The sequence below is a fragment of the Oculina patagonica genome, chromosome 12 (genome assembly GCF_052425735.1).
Source record: "Oculina patagonica isolate OP01 chromosome 12, crgOcupat, whole genome shotgun sequence".
Taxonomy (NCBI): Eukaryota; Metazoa; Cnidaria; class Anthozoa; order Scleractinia; family Oculinidae; genus Oculina; species Oculina patagonica.
In genome coordinates this window covers 31,343,697-31,358,763 of record NC_135769.1, presented here as the reverse complement: position 1 = coordinate 31,358,763, position 15,067 = coordinate 31,343,697, and the positions used below count along the sequence as shown (strand labels likewise).

Below are 15,067 nucleotides of genomic sequence, written 5' to 3'. Positions count from 1 at the left end.
CTTTCATATAAGGAGAGGTTACCAAGTGTATTTACAACATGGCGGACTTCAAGTTCAATTTTGCGTCCGAAGACAGTGGCGAAGAGGAAGATATTTCTCCGTCAGAGACTCGTGCAGAGCTACCCAAAGAATCTACAATTGTACGGGAAGCAAAGGAGATTTTAATTAAATCTAATCTTGATGCGTATCTGTCATCAAAAGTAGAAGAAACCGCCATTGGCGGTGGCCACTTGCGCATGAAACATGTGAGTGAGACCAACGTGGAAGAAAGTCTTAAAGACAGGCAGGACGTTCATGGCTACGATATTGTAACAGCTGCTGAAAATAGCACTGACTTGATTCCTTCAGTTTATGAAGGAGGCCTTAAAATATGGGAATGTAGTATTGATTTGGTGGAATATTTGTTGGAAAGTGGAGTGAACTTTCGAGGGAAGCGTGTTTTGGAAATAGGATGCGGTGCAGGGCTACCAGGAATCTACGCACTTTTACAAGGGGCTGAAGTTCATTTCCAAGACTACAACGACGACGTAATCGAGTATGTCACGATTCCAAATGTATTGTTTAACCTTGCGCAGCAAAATGAACAATGTCAATTAGAAACAGCGACCTTTGACCTTCTGGGAAGTGCGCAGAAATGTTGTCGTTTCTTTTCAGGGGACTGGGGAAGTGTGGTCAATTTTATTAACCCAGAGCTAGTCAGTGACATGATGTACGATGTAATCCTAACGTCAGAAACAATTTATGCAGTAGAATCTCATGCTAAGCTGTATCATTTTATTAAAAGACATTTGAAGAAACCTGATGGTATCGCTTATGTGGCTGCCAAAACACATTATTTTGGTGTTGGTGGAGGGACAAGAAGTTTTGAGAAACTGGTAAAATTGGATGGTGTGTTTGATGTTTCAATCTGCAAAGTGTATAGTGATTGTGTACAGCGTGAGATTTTGTGTATGAAGTACCTGCAAGTTAACAATTGTAAACAATAGGCAACAGAAGGAAATCAATAAAAATATAGAAATGTTATCATTGTATCCTTTTATTTACAGTTTAGTGATGTTCTCCTCTGGAGAACTGCTTGAATTGGCTCTCGCTTTATGAGCAAGATCTATCATATGGTGCATTCATGTTATGTCCCACAAAGGAGTGCTTCTCGGTGAAAGGGAGTGCTTCTTGAAGCTGTCTCTGTACAAACTAAACATGGATTTTCCTTTGAAAATTCAATTTTTCTCATTTGCTGGGAGTTAAATAACCCTTTACCTAGTTAATTACTAAAATGAGTTTTATTTCATTCCAAATTCCAAAATTGAAGTTTTTAAGTTCACTGGGGGTACTTTGCCCCGCCACTTTTCTTTCTCTGACTCCTGCTCTAGTAAGGAGGGAGAAGGTGCTGGGCGTCAGGCGTTCAGTTGCATTTCCCAAATGTGCGCCCAAACATACACAGGCTCCTGTAGGGCTTTCCACAAGTTGCTCGAGATTTCCCAAAAAGTTGTCCGTAATTTCTTAAAAAGTTGCTCCAAAAATCCAAAAAAGTTGCTCCTGATAATAAAAGTTGCTCGAAAGTTGCTCCAAAGAATCAAAGACGCTGCATCTAATCAAGAGAATTTCTCCAAATATATGCTAATTTCCCTTTGAGGGTAAGATTTCTAAGCAGTTTTATGCAATTTTGCAGCAAAAGAAGTATCTAAATAACATATTAAGGGAAAATTTGTTAAATAACAAGGATTTCTTTAACTGAGAAAAATCGTGAAGATATCTGTGACGTCATGTTTGCTGACGAGTTTTGTAATGTTTTAAATCAGAATGAGCCAAAAGTTAAAACGTCTTCAGATGTTTTTCGAAAACCTTCGTCAAGCTTCGTAAATGTTCGGAAACGTTCGTATCGCCTTTGAACAACACTCGGATAATCTTTGGAGATCTTCGGTCCGAAAATTTCTCAAAATGCAGCTAGTTGCTCGAGAGGAAAAAAGTTGCTCGAAGGGGAAAAGTTGCTCGAAACATGAAAAGTTGCCAAAAAGTTGCCGAGCAACTTGTGGAAAGTCCTAGGCGCCTGCCACGCAGGCTAGATAAATTGGTTCTACAAAAGTTGGTGCTGATAAAGCAAACTGCCATAAATGCTGACCTCGCAACGAATTAGCACCCTTCCTAAGGCTAAAAATATTGAATAAGCGCCCCATCCCCACCCCCACCCTCCCCCACGAAAAAACGAGGTTCGGTACTTGGTACAAAACACAAGACGTGTGTCACACGTAATAGAAGAAAAATAATGTTCTTCAAAGTTGCACAGGTTTACTTCTCATTTTCTTGATGGACTCTTGATGGAACTATTCGTTTTCAATTGAAGAACAACTGAAGATTTACCCCGGCCCTACCTTTCTTGTACAAACATTTCATGATGGAACAGCCAGTTGTTAGAAATGTTCTATTGAAGTACAATATAGTCAAGGTACCAAAGGGGGGTTCGTGATCCCGTTTCACGCACAAGTTTTAACCAAATTCACGTGTCACGTATACTTGAAACAGCAGAATTCACGGATCACGGTTCTTTTCTTACTATTTTTCACGCATCACAGTCTAATTTTTGCCCTATTTTCACGCGTCACGGACTAATTTTTGCCCTTTTCACGCGTCATGCATAAACCCTTTGCCCCCCTCTATAGTCATTTTTGACGGGCAACTCTACAACGTCTTGAGAACGTTTCAAGTTTCACAAAATAATAACTGCTTCAGTCAACTCTCTCTAAGACGGACACCGTCGGGACCGACCCTTACTGTCCGTCTTAGAGAGGTGTCCGCCTTATAGAGAGTCGAGGTAACGTAACACCAGACATTTTGAGAAGATTAAGCTAAACAGCTATGCACAACGAATACACGTCTGTTTTAAGTCCCTTACTTTAGCAAAACCTATAACGTGGAACAAAAATAATATCAGAAATTCGACTTGTTTGTTCGTTACAAACGGTAATACTGTAAGTAGAAAACTACCTTATAATTTGGTGCCATATACTTAAGCAGAGAAGTAATATGTTATAGCGGCTTCTTTTTGGTAAGTTTGGTATTCTAAAGGCGCTGACTTACTATGCTATATGTTGATACCAAGTTTTGAAGTATTATCCACAAAGAAAATAACTTTTTGTGCATGTCCGTTGGCGGTTTCAACTTGTCCGTTCCCCGTCTTAGGCCCGGTTCAGACGCTGATCTTTTCATGAGCCGAAACTAATTCCTTGAATTAAGTACATGAAAAGATCGGCGTCTGAATCAAGTTAGAACGGCTATTTCAATTTGGAACGGCTCACCCGTTTTTCCCGCCTGGCTTGGCCGAGAATTTCGCCTGTTGAACGCCTTTGGAACGGCTTTGATTCAGACGCCGTATTTTTCATGTGCCGATCCTAATTCATAAATTATTATAATGTATTTTGCCAGCAGTTTACCTCAATTATTGGAACTGTATTAGGAACGGCCTCGGAACGGCCAAAAAGTATTTTGTCAATTTGGGTCGGCGGTCCAAATTCGAATTGAGTTCGGCTCATGAAAAGTACGGCGTCTGAACCGGGCCTTAGAGAGGTGTCCGTCTTACAGAGAGTTTTGTTACAGTAAAATCACTGAAATGTAGATAAAAAAAACGGCAGGGACCATCACCAGGTGTCCGTCTTTTATGGAGGTGTCCGTCTTATAGAGGTGTCCGTTGAGAGAGAGTTGACTGTATTGATTTTTTTTAATTATGGTTATGTTACATTTTGGGTTCACTAGAAATAAAGACAGTGTCATTTTGAGGCCAAAAATTGCTAAACGAAATAAGCGCTCCCCTTCGAATAAGCGCCCCCCTCTCGAGCATTTACGGTACCCAAATAAAATTTCATTGGCCGGTCAAAGGTCGACATCTCGTACCCAGTTCTTACTCTGTTTGTATCCATAGTGAAGGTGAAGGGTTGGTGGAGGGCATCTTGGGTAATTTCCAACATGGCGGTCAAAGCAGGTGTTGTCTGTATGATATTACTGCTCATTTAGCTCACTTTGGATATGTTCAGAGCCAATGGGAAACATCTTGGAATGGCGAGGGGATGTATACCAAGTCCTGGTGTGTTGTGGAATGTTTATTTTGCTCTCGTGGGTACTAACAAAACTCTTGGGTTTGACTTGGAAGCGCGGTTTACGTGTCGGAGACCCGCACAAGGGTCATCGGTGGTTTATGACCGAAATCCTCGATAAGCCCACGTATTGTAATTTCTGCGAACGTCCTCTAGTGAGAGGTGGATACTGCGAAAACTGTGGGATTTCAGTTCATGAAGAATGTATCGACGGGGCAACGAAAAGATTTGCTTGCAAAGTCCTTGTTCTTTCTAAGAGAAACTACATGAATCACCAATGGGTTCGAGGAAACTTGCCTCTTTGTAGTACATGTAGCGTCTGCGGTTTTCACTGCGGTACTGAGCCGAGATTATGCGATCTTAGGTGTGTTTGGTGTCAGGATAAAACGCATGATCATTGCCTTCGAAGTAAATCAAATATTTGTGATTTTGGAAAATATAGAACCATGATTTTACCTCCACATTGCATAAGTCTTACTGTGGAAAGTTGGCGGAGTAAAAAAAGATTTGTGGTCCGTGAAGTTAATGCACCGCCAATCAAAAACTGGAGTCCACTGCTTGTGTTTGCTAATCGTAAGAGTGGAGACAATGAAGGAGAAAGATTATTAATGGCATTTAAGAGCCTTCTGAACCCAGTGCAGGTAATAACATGTTTATTAACACTGATCCAGGCTTAAATAGGGTGATTCCATTTTATATCCCCCCCCCCTTTCAGAAATAACCCGATTTTTCAAAACCCCTTCAGAAAAAGCCAAATTTTCCCTAACCCCTTCAGAAATATTTGAAAGATTAAAGAAGGAAAAGTCATTTCTGTGTGGTTAGCCCTGTCAACATTCTTTAAAAAATACCTCTTCAGAAAATCTCATCTATAGGGGGGTGTGGATATAAAAGGGAATGGCCTTCAACGAGGTCTTTTATTTAACCAGGCCTAAACATGGGCAGACTTTGTAAATAATGAAAATGGTAAATTTTAAGCTCGGTGATAAATAAGGAACATGAATTGTTCAACAACGACACGAGCATGGAGCAAAGAAAAAATCTGAGTCCCTGACGGGAATCAAACCCATGGCCTCCCAGATACTAGTTGGGCGCTCTAACCAACTGAGCTAGGAGAGACTCCTGGGTTGATATGTGACACGCATCCTGCCTACTGGTATCAGAATGTCGAAATCATCAAGTGTGTAACTCGGCGATAAATAATGAAGCAACCCTCCAAGTTAAGACCATTTTAGTCGCCATGGCGACTAAAATTTTGGAGCTGGCGACTTAATTGGAACTGAAGTCGCCAGCCTGGCGACTAAAATAAAGGAGAAGGATTGAAAGCGTGGCTTAATTTAATGACTACAAGGCTGTGCTCTAAGAAAAATTACAAGGAGCCCAAAGGCTCCAAACTATAAGATCCAGGGTGCCCAGCATAAAGCTTATATGAAAGAAATAAGATTATCTGGTCACCCAAAGACAAAAGTTAGTCGCCTGAGGCACCCGGGCACCCTTAGAGCACAGCCCCACTGGCGACCAAACTTGAGCAGTCAGTGGCCAAATGGCTACTAAGCAAAAAAATAAACTTGGAGGGTTGTGAAGATGAATTGTTCAACAATGACATGAGCATGGGACAAAGAAAAAATCTGACACAATGACCCTAATGAGGATTCAAACTCTGACTACTTGATCTGGAGTCCAGCACATTAACCATTAGGACACCTTGCCTCCCACAGCCATGTATATTTTTTCACAATTGTGTGAACACTCAAATAGTGAACATTATCTTGAGAAGATTTGGCTAATGTCAAAGTTCTCTCTAGATGTATACGTTATGCTGCTTGGGTAGATGATAGCTGTCGTTTGCTTCTTTACCAGTTCCAGACTATGCTAGGTTTTGGTTCTGCAGATATCTTTGGAAGATGCCCTTCAGAGTTTGCACATAGCTTTCATGTTTCATCACTAAAATGTGTAAAGCAAATCAGTTTTTATCAATGATTTATGTTAAATAGAACAGCCACTGTGTTACAAAATTATTAGACTGCATGCTCTCAGTTTCTACTGACCCTAAATCTTAACTGACATTTTCTTTATTGCTTAACATTTTTTGTGTAGAACTATCAGCTTTTGAATGAGACATGTATCAAAATTTTGTCAAAATGAAGACATCCATGTGAAACTTTATAATAAACCAAGGTCCTTTCTTCATTATAGTAAAACTATTTGGAAAACTGTAAACTTTATTTTGTAAATTAAACTGATAAATAAATTCTATCTTTAGGTGGTAGATATTCATGAAGTCCCCCCTGAATCTGCACTGGAGTTTTGTAAGCTACTTCCTAACCACAGGACCCGTATTTTGGTATGTGGAGGTGATGGGAGCGTCGGATGGGTTCTTGGTGCCTTAGACAAAGTCAAGTTAAAGGTTTGTAATATTGTTTGTAGTTTAGTTACAGAGTAGCTTAAATACAAATTATGTGTTGGTCCTCTTGGGGGTCTTTTCTGATACTTGATTGACATCTAATTTCTTGCTAGAATAGCAAGGAATGAAGACATAATTATTGTAACATAAATAAGGAAATACCGGTACATGGCACTTACGTGTAATAAGGCAAAATCTTCAAGTTACACATGTATGTCAATTAAAAGAAATTTATAAAGTGCATATACATTATAACTTTTCAAATAATGTTAAGTTGACCTGTTGTGCATCCCTTGTAAACAAAGCTAATGGTGGATTTGATTTGTCAGTTGCCTCCATATATCGGCATTCTTCCACTTGGCACTGGTAATGACCTGGCACGGGTTCTTGGATGGGGCAGTGGTTACACTGGTGAAGAAGATGTTAATGAAATACTGACGTCCATCATGACAGCTAATGTGACTCCATTGGACAGGTAAAGATAGTACATCCATTTTTAACCAAAAATTACATGAATCAAAATCTCACGCATATTGGAGCTAAACATGACTTCCCCATTTTTAGTTTGTACATTATTGTTATCCATGGACATCCTCACCATTGTTAGTCATCCTCATTTCCTAATGGGTTCCTGTCATTAAATGACAAATTTTGGCAAACACTGATATATGTTGCAGTTAATTTTTGATCTCAGTTAATTTTTTATTTTAACTAGTTAGTTTTTTTCTAACTAGTTTTTTTTTATTCTTGGTTAATAAGTAGAAAAAGTAGAACACCCCCCCCCCTTGATATCTCATACCCTCCCCCCCATCCTTACTAACCCTCCCCTACTATCTGCTACTATCCCTCTCCCCTAAGTACTATCATTTATTTATTTTTCTTTTTTACTAACCTGCACTAGATTTGAACTCTCAACCTCTGGATTTGCTGTCCAACCCCTTATCCACTGTGCCACGTAGGAAACGTTGGATGAACCACTACTTTTTTAAAATATATGATACCCTAACCCTAACCCCATTATTTAACTAGTTAAAAAAAATCAACTAGTTAGAAAAAACTAACTAGTTAAAATAAAAAATTAACTGAGATCAAAAATTAACTGCAACATATACAAAATTAAACCATTTGCTGTTTACATTATTTTGTTTCCCATCACAAATGATATAGGTGACATGGTGGCCTAGTGGTTAGTGTGCTGAACTCTGGATCAAGTGGTCCAGGTTCAAGCCCTGACCGGGGTCACTGTGTTGTGTTCTTGGGCAAGACACTTTTCTCTGACTCATAGTACCTCTCTCCACCCAGGTGTATAAATGGGTACTGGTGAACTAATGCTGGAGGTAACCCCGCGATGGACTAGAATCCCATCCAGGGGGGAGTAGAAATACCGGTACTCCTAGTCACTCAATGGTACAGAAACCGGGATAAACTCCAGTCTGATAGGCCGCTAGGCTCAAATGCCCAGGGGGGCTACTTGCAGTATACATGACGGGGAGGTCCGACGTATTTTTTTGGGTTGAAAATGTACACCCTCGGTATTTTTTTGGGTCAAGAGATCTGTCATGTATTTTTTTAGGACTTAAAGTCTGTTTGATTGAATAAATTAGTATCGAGGCGCTAGGTTTTGTATTTTTTGGGGTAGAAAATTTTGTTGCCAGGTATTTTTTTGGGTGTAAAGTTTCAGGCTCATGTATTTTTTTGGGTTCGCAATATGAAGCTCCGTCGGACCCCCCGTCATGAATACTGCAAGTACCCCCCCTGGGCTCAAATGCAGACTTCACCCTTTTTTACAGATCATGATACTTCTGTATTTAATATCTCATGAAGCCAGCTGACTGATCAGATGTTTTTTTTTCCTCACAGATGGAAAATAACTGTGGAGAGTAGCAGGGGATACTTTGATGTCAGAAGACGTAAAAAGGTAATTGCAGGTTCAAGACTGTTCTTGTGCATATCTGATAGATTTAAAATTTATGAGAAATTTCAAGATAGACTAAGACTGTGTACAGTGCAAGATTTCTGTATAGAGTTAACCTTTGGTATAGTACATGTAAGTGACCATCCGTGGGGCCATCTTCCCCTGGAAGATTACCACATGGGACTGGTCATTATTTAGAGAGGGGAAGGGGCTGTTGCAAATTAGGGAGGCCATGTTCAAATTTTCCTGACCCTCCCTTTTTTTGAAGCACCTTTTTTGCTGACCCTTCCCTCCCCCCTCACCCAATCCCTTAAAACACCCTGATATGCATGCATAAATTTATGTGCCCCTACTTTTTCCTTGCATAAAAATCATTGACTCTCCCCCTATTTGAACCAGCCCGCCTCTCAAAATAAGGGACAGACTTTGTCAAAGGCCAAAGCATTAACAACCAGTATTAATTTGATTTTTTTTAATATCAACAAGATAAAACAATCAGTGCATTCTTATTGTTACTTATTTTCGCGGGAACTTAATTTCGTGATTTGGCCAAAAAATATGCAATTAACATAAAAAATACCAAAGAAAACGTTTGAAATAAATTTTCACGGGTCTATAAGAAAATCGCGAAAATCGCAAAATTTAAGTCCCGCGAAAATAAGTAACATTGTAGAAACTGTAATCTGTATATTTCTGTAGGTGTTCTGGATGAATAATTACTTTTCAGTGGGCTGCGATGCCAAAGTTGTACTAAACTTTCATCTTCATCGAGAAAGTCAGCCTTCTTTGTTTACAAGCCGCATCATCAATAAGGTAACTGCTGCACTTTGAACTGTTTCTTAGGGTATGTTCGTTTGGGCTCAATCTGGAATAAGAATAATTAGAATTCGTGCAAGTTTAGCATTCGTTTGGTTACTGTTCCTATTCCGGAATACTTGGATTTCCATTCCGGCTTTTCTGCTTCCATTTGCAGAATAGCTGGCATTAATTTCGGAATAAATTCTTATTCCAGAATATTACCAAACAACCGCACCCTTTGTGTTAATGTGAGTGTTCATTCAGTCATAAGCCTGAATTTAGGTGGAGACCTGACTAAGTAAATAACAGAAATAACAAAAACATGATGAAAGTAGTAAAACTGCGAATTGTAAGGCCACTGTCAAAATTTTGTTTGAGATTTTGTTTGTCCGCTTGGATGTTTTTTAAAAAAAGTACATACAAGTGCTCAAAATTTGTCAAACATTTCCCTGCATCCTGTCTCAAATTTCAAAGTGTTGAACCTTATCAGCTTTGACAGCACTCACTATTTTTTGTTAGTTATAATATTATTAAAAATTTTAATTTTCATAAAGTTTAATTTTTGTTGTCTAACTTCAGGCAGTGTATGGATTGTATGGTGCCAGAGATGTGCTTGAACAAGACTGCAAAGATCTTCATGAACTTGTTGAGGTAAAGAACCCAGTTTTTTTAAAAAAAAAAATATTTTATTTAATGTTCTTGTCTTATGGATGTCAGGTGATGCTTATAGGTGTAAGATATTGCTTAAAGGAGTTGTTGTGCAGAATGCAAGAATTCCAAATGAATGTTTGGTACATTTTGCCAGGCAATACTTCAACCTTCTGGTCATTCAAATTGTTGGAACTGAATAACTGTTAACTGTTTTAATTTGCTAGATCCACACATTGTACTTTGTGTTAACCTCGTTCCCAGAGTCTCTCTTTCTTTCCCCCCAAGTGGCGGGGAGAGAGAAACCCTGGAAACGAGGTTGCTTTGTGTTTCTCACTTTCTAATTAATTTAAAGGACCTTAGTCAACCTCCGCCATTTTCCATGGCATCGAAATTATGAAAACTGTATGGTGAAGCGAAATCTTATTGCGTTGCGACATGTATAAGTTGTATTACAGGATCACTGGTTAATTACCTTTAACAGTTTCACAGTGATCTCTTCCGTTTAGACATGCTCTGCGTAAAATATTATACCGAAACTCTTGTATGTAAACAAAAACAAAGGCGTGGCTGACTAGGGTTCTTTAAAGTGTATATTTGCTATTAAGGTACCAACATAATTTTTAAATGAAAGTGGATGTAATTTTTTTCTTCAGCTGGAAATGGATGGAAGAAAAGTAGACTTACCAGAGCTGGAAGGAATTGTCATTCTTAATATTAACAGTTGGTGTGGAGGCTGTGAAATTTGGGTTGATGGCGATGAAGAACATTCTTCACCACCAAGGTCAGTTTACTCGCATTTAACATTAAACAGTCCCTCATTGTTCTCATGGTTATTTGAAAGGGTGAGCATGCATGCAAGCATGCAAGAACATCACTTCGTGCAAGGTGATATGATGCCCAAGGGTGTGTGTGAAGTCAAGTGGCTTTCTTGCACGCTTGTCAGCTTGCCCATCATTTTGAATTTAATTTTGAATACACGGCGTCCTTGTAAAGCAGGTTTATGTTTGTTTGTTTGTTTGTTTTTATTAGTAGTCAGCCTCTCTTAGTAAGTATAGTTAGTGTTTTTAACCTTGGTTTTTATTCTGTACCTAAATGGAATTACCGTGTTTAAATAAGTTATTCCCTACCTACCTACCTACCTACCCCCCCTACCGACCTACTGTAGAATCACCAGAAACTTGATGGAAAACAAACAGTAAATTTAATTTGCTTGTCCGTTACAGAGCCATTTCACACAAAATGATCAACAGTTTCTCCGCTTTCCTGTGCGATTTGTCTAAACAAATGCCTTTCGAAAGGGACGTTCGTTTTCGGAGCAAAATAATCATCAAGTACCTTGACTGTCGCTGCAAAACCGCTCGCTTCTTCACCGGCCAGTGTGAAATAAATTTCCTGCAGGTCCATTCCTGCGACATGTAAGAATAGAGCTCATTTCTGTGCATCCTCCGTAACACCTTTTCCCGTCACGTAGAGATCAAAGGTTCTTTTCCACCTCTTCCATTGCTGGTTTAAATTCTGTGCCTCTACTTTTAGATTAAATGACTTCAAACAACCGACATCTAAAACGACCGATTAGAGGAGTGCTTCCCGAAGTGCTCGAACTGCCGCTTGCCATTCCTGTCTCGCCTCCCGGCATCACTGAGACAAATACTCATTGAAATCCTCGACAAAATTTCCAAATTTTCCTTGTCGCCAATGTAGAATCACCAGAAACTCAATGGAAAACAAACAGTAAATTTAATTTGCTCGTCCGTTACAGGGCCATTTCACACACTAGATCACACTACACTTTGAATACATAATCGAGAGCCTTATATCTAAGGACAACAATAACATACTCGCGATTGGCTCACACACTCTCTAGAGAATCCATGCATGTTCGTCCGCTCAACACTACACCTACCTACCTACCTACCTACCTACCTACCTACCTACCTACCTACCTACCTACCTACCTACCCACCTACCCACCCGACTCTCATTTTACCACATTCAGTACTAATTCCTGCTCTCTTCTGAAGTTATAATATGGGTTGTCGTGCAACACTGTCCAGAGAGTAGCACTGTGTGACGATCGCTGTTGCCACAAAGCTTTCCGGAACCTGAAATTTCATTTGCTCCCTGTTGTTACACACCTCTATTGTTTTCAGTGCTAGGATCATTGTCTTGTTGTTTGTCTATTGTTTTGTTAGCCAATCATGTTAAGCCTTCTGAAGAGCTTTGTGCCGCCAAAAGGATTGAGGTGTTATGCCTGTACAGGAGACTAGTAGTGTTAAACATCTTCTCTGTTTTTTTATAGTATTAATGATGGAGTACTGGAAGTAGCAGGGCTTTATTCAGCCCTTCACATTGCAAGACTACAAGTTAATATGGCTGACCCTCTCCGACTTGGCCAAGCAAGGTCCATTAAAGTAAGTGCATCTGCTACTACAATATCATGCTTTCATTTCAAACTAATACATTACCAGGCTACATTGGGTTTTAGACCAATTTGACTACAACAACATATAATTTAATATCTTAATGTCAAGCTCTTCAAGCAAACAGATGAAAAGAAGAGCGAAAAATCACTAGCAACAACTTTTTTCCATACTTGCATTACAATCAGCAATGCTAACATAGGCCTGCAATTCCCGCAGAGAGCTTTTAGCTGTAACCCTTTGCACTCATTATTACAAGCTTATAATATTGGTACATCAGTAAGTGGAAATGATCAGTATGTTTATCTAGGGGCAAAAGGTTTCAAATGGGTGACCTTTGCAACAGCAAGCAGGAATCAGGAAACAAAAAAACACTATAATTATTTAAGATGAGGTGTTAACACCAATTATGGACGGAAGCCTTTAGAATTTCTTAGGTAGCTTGTTTTGTAGTGGTGTAAGCTCTTTTGTGCCCCTCTTACAGGTCATGTGATTTCAATGCATCGCTTTTTTTCTTTTTTCTCAGCCGATTTACTGCTGTTTTTTTTTCTACAGCTTACTCTCAAGGACACCAGATCCCTCCCGGTTCAAGTAGACGGAGAGCCCTGGGAAGAAGGCCCCTGTGTGATCACAATAACTCACCACAACCAAGCTCTCATGCTAGGGAAGGGAGAAAAAGAGCTCCTTTTGTGAATGGCCCAAGTACACTTAGTTCAGTCTTGAAACATAAGAGCCCAAATGATAAGTTCCGAAGAAAAATCCGACTGGAGTAGCAGTACCAAGTATAATAGGGCTTATAGAACTGCGTCTTAACTTAAATTATTTGGAACGCTGTCTCGAAAAGACAACTTGCTAATGTTGCTCAAAGCAAGATGGACCATGTACAATGTCCAAAATATAGCAGGTATTGCAGAAGAAACTAGAAGAAGCTTTGCCAATAAAGTACGTTGAAATCGATGGAAACCTCAAAATAATAGTTAAACAAAGTTGAAATTCCCCTAAAAAATAATTTAACAAACCACAAAAGAACAAAGATTGTTTAGATCGAGGAAGATTGAGATAGTTTATTAACGGCGGCAAACTTGAATTTTTCTGGATTTGTCATGCTGTTCGTGCACACGAAGTAAGAAAACATAAAAGCTCATTTGCTACACTCTTTTTTTTTCTCTAAGAATATCGAGGCTGAAGTTTGCGAAATTTTAAGAATATTTTAAGAATAAAACCGTGGCTGAGATTTTGAAAAGAACATAATTTTATGTGTTGAAAATGTTTTAATACAATTCAGTTCTATGTTTTCAACTAAACCGTTAAAATTCTTTCTTTCTCTTAATGACAAAACTAGCTAAAAAACATCAAACCAACACTAGCCGTACGTTTGATGCTAATATCATTTCTAGAAGTTATACACTTGTAATTGATACCCAATACATTCCAAAACTGAACTGTTATAATCTAAGAATATTCTTCAGCCTAAAATCGGCAGAAAAAAAATAAAAATATTCAGCCTGGGCCGGAAAAACAATATTATTATAGAAAAAAGAGTGTATACGAGAAAACAAAAACGCTCCGTAGTAATCATATTATGGGTGGCACAAGACTCATCTGATTGTACAGCTTTCCCTCTCACTTCCTATAGGAAGTTAGATCATGTATTCAACGCATTTAAAATAAACTGCGTATAAAAGTAAGTGGCACTTGACTTTTATCATACATTAGAGTGCGTTTTCCGCGCAACGTCCATCACGGGCAATATTTAATTCTTTGAGCTCCAAGAGTAATCATTATCAAATTTCTCCTTACATTATCAGTCAGTGGTGCGTCTATCGGACTCACTGCCCCTTCTTTTTTGTTGGAAGAATAAACAATATTTTAGTCCTCATTTTGTACCAAAAAATATGATCTTTACTAGTCCTATTACACGTCCCCGTCCCGTCCCCACCCCCCTGTCATCGCAGATTCGCCACTGGCAATCGAAAGAATAGGTTATTAGAATTAAGATGTCATCACCACAGAAAAATTGCCTTGATTTTTAACAAATTCTCCCAACTAATTCTACAGGAAATATATGGAGACCATTAATAAGAATTTGTATGTCGACAATAAATTGGCTGTTTTTTAGTGCACAACAAAAATTGGCATTTTTATGGACAAATGTTGAAGTTAGACTTGTTTGATGGACGCGTCTTATTTGATTTGGAAGGCCTATCACATTTCTATTTTTTTTTCTTGTCAGCCTGTCATGATAGCCTTGACCATGGTTAACTGCCGTAAAACTGCCTCTCTTCTTCAAGGATGGATTACGATATCCACTGGATAAATTACTCCCCAGTGGGTAGCATAGTGAACTGCCTGTTAGCATTTGTCCACTTGATAGCGATTTATCTGATGGATAGCGTTATCCACCCCTGATGGAAACAAAGAGAACCCCTAGATGTACTTCGCGCTCGTATGCGAGAGAAAAAGTCCGCTGTGCGCGTGGACTGAACTTAAAATAGACATGTGTCTTCAAAAAGAGAAGCTTTTAGGCTCGTGTATGTGTTGATGATAAAAATTGGTTTTTTTTCTTATGTGACAAATATATTTGCTGACAAGCTGGCGAGTTAGCTTTTATGTGACAAATAAAAGTTGTCACATACGAAAAATTGCTCGTGTAGATGACTCGTCACATAAAATGTGGCAAATGTTGCGTCAGCATTTGTGGTCCCTAATCTCCCAAACTCCCACTGAGTACTGTGGATGCGTATCTCTGCTGTCTAAAGTCATTACTGCGCAATAAACTTTGGACTGCTGACAAATA

At 39.0% G+C, this 15,067-nt stretch overlaps 2 protein-coding genes across 2 annotated transcripts; both read left to right on the top strand.

Annotated features, from left to right (window-relative positions):
- Positions 1–37: 37 nt before the first annotated feature.
- On the top strand, positions 38–1,023 carry LOC144632563 (histidine protein methyltransferase 1 homolog). Its single transcript, XM_078491235.1, has one exon. The coding sequence runs from the start codon at positions 39–41 to the stop codon at positions 984–986; it is 948 nt and encodes a 315-aa protein (XP_078347361.1). The 5' UTR covers position 38; the 3' UTR covers positions 987–1,023.
- Positions 1,024–3,928: 2,905 nt separating this feature from the next.
- On the top strand, positions 3,929–13,958 carry LOC144633592 (diacylglycerol kinase epsilon-like). Its single transcript, XM_078492436.1, has 9 exons — positions 3,929–4,726; positions 6,346–6,489; positions 6,816–6,961; positions 8,347–8,404; positions 9,101–9,214; positions 9,779–9,850; positions 10,504–10,631; positions 12,150–12,261; positions 12,826–13,958. The coding sequence occupies exons 1-9, from the start codon at positions 4,031–4,033 to the stop codon at positions 12,961–12,963; spliced, it is 1,608 nt and encodes a 535-aa protein (XP_078348562.1). The 5' UTR covers positions 3,929–4,030; the 3' UTR covers positions 12,964–13,958.
- Positions 13,959–15,067: the final 1,109 nt, after the last annotated feature.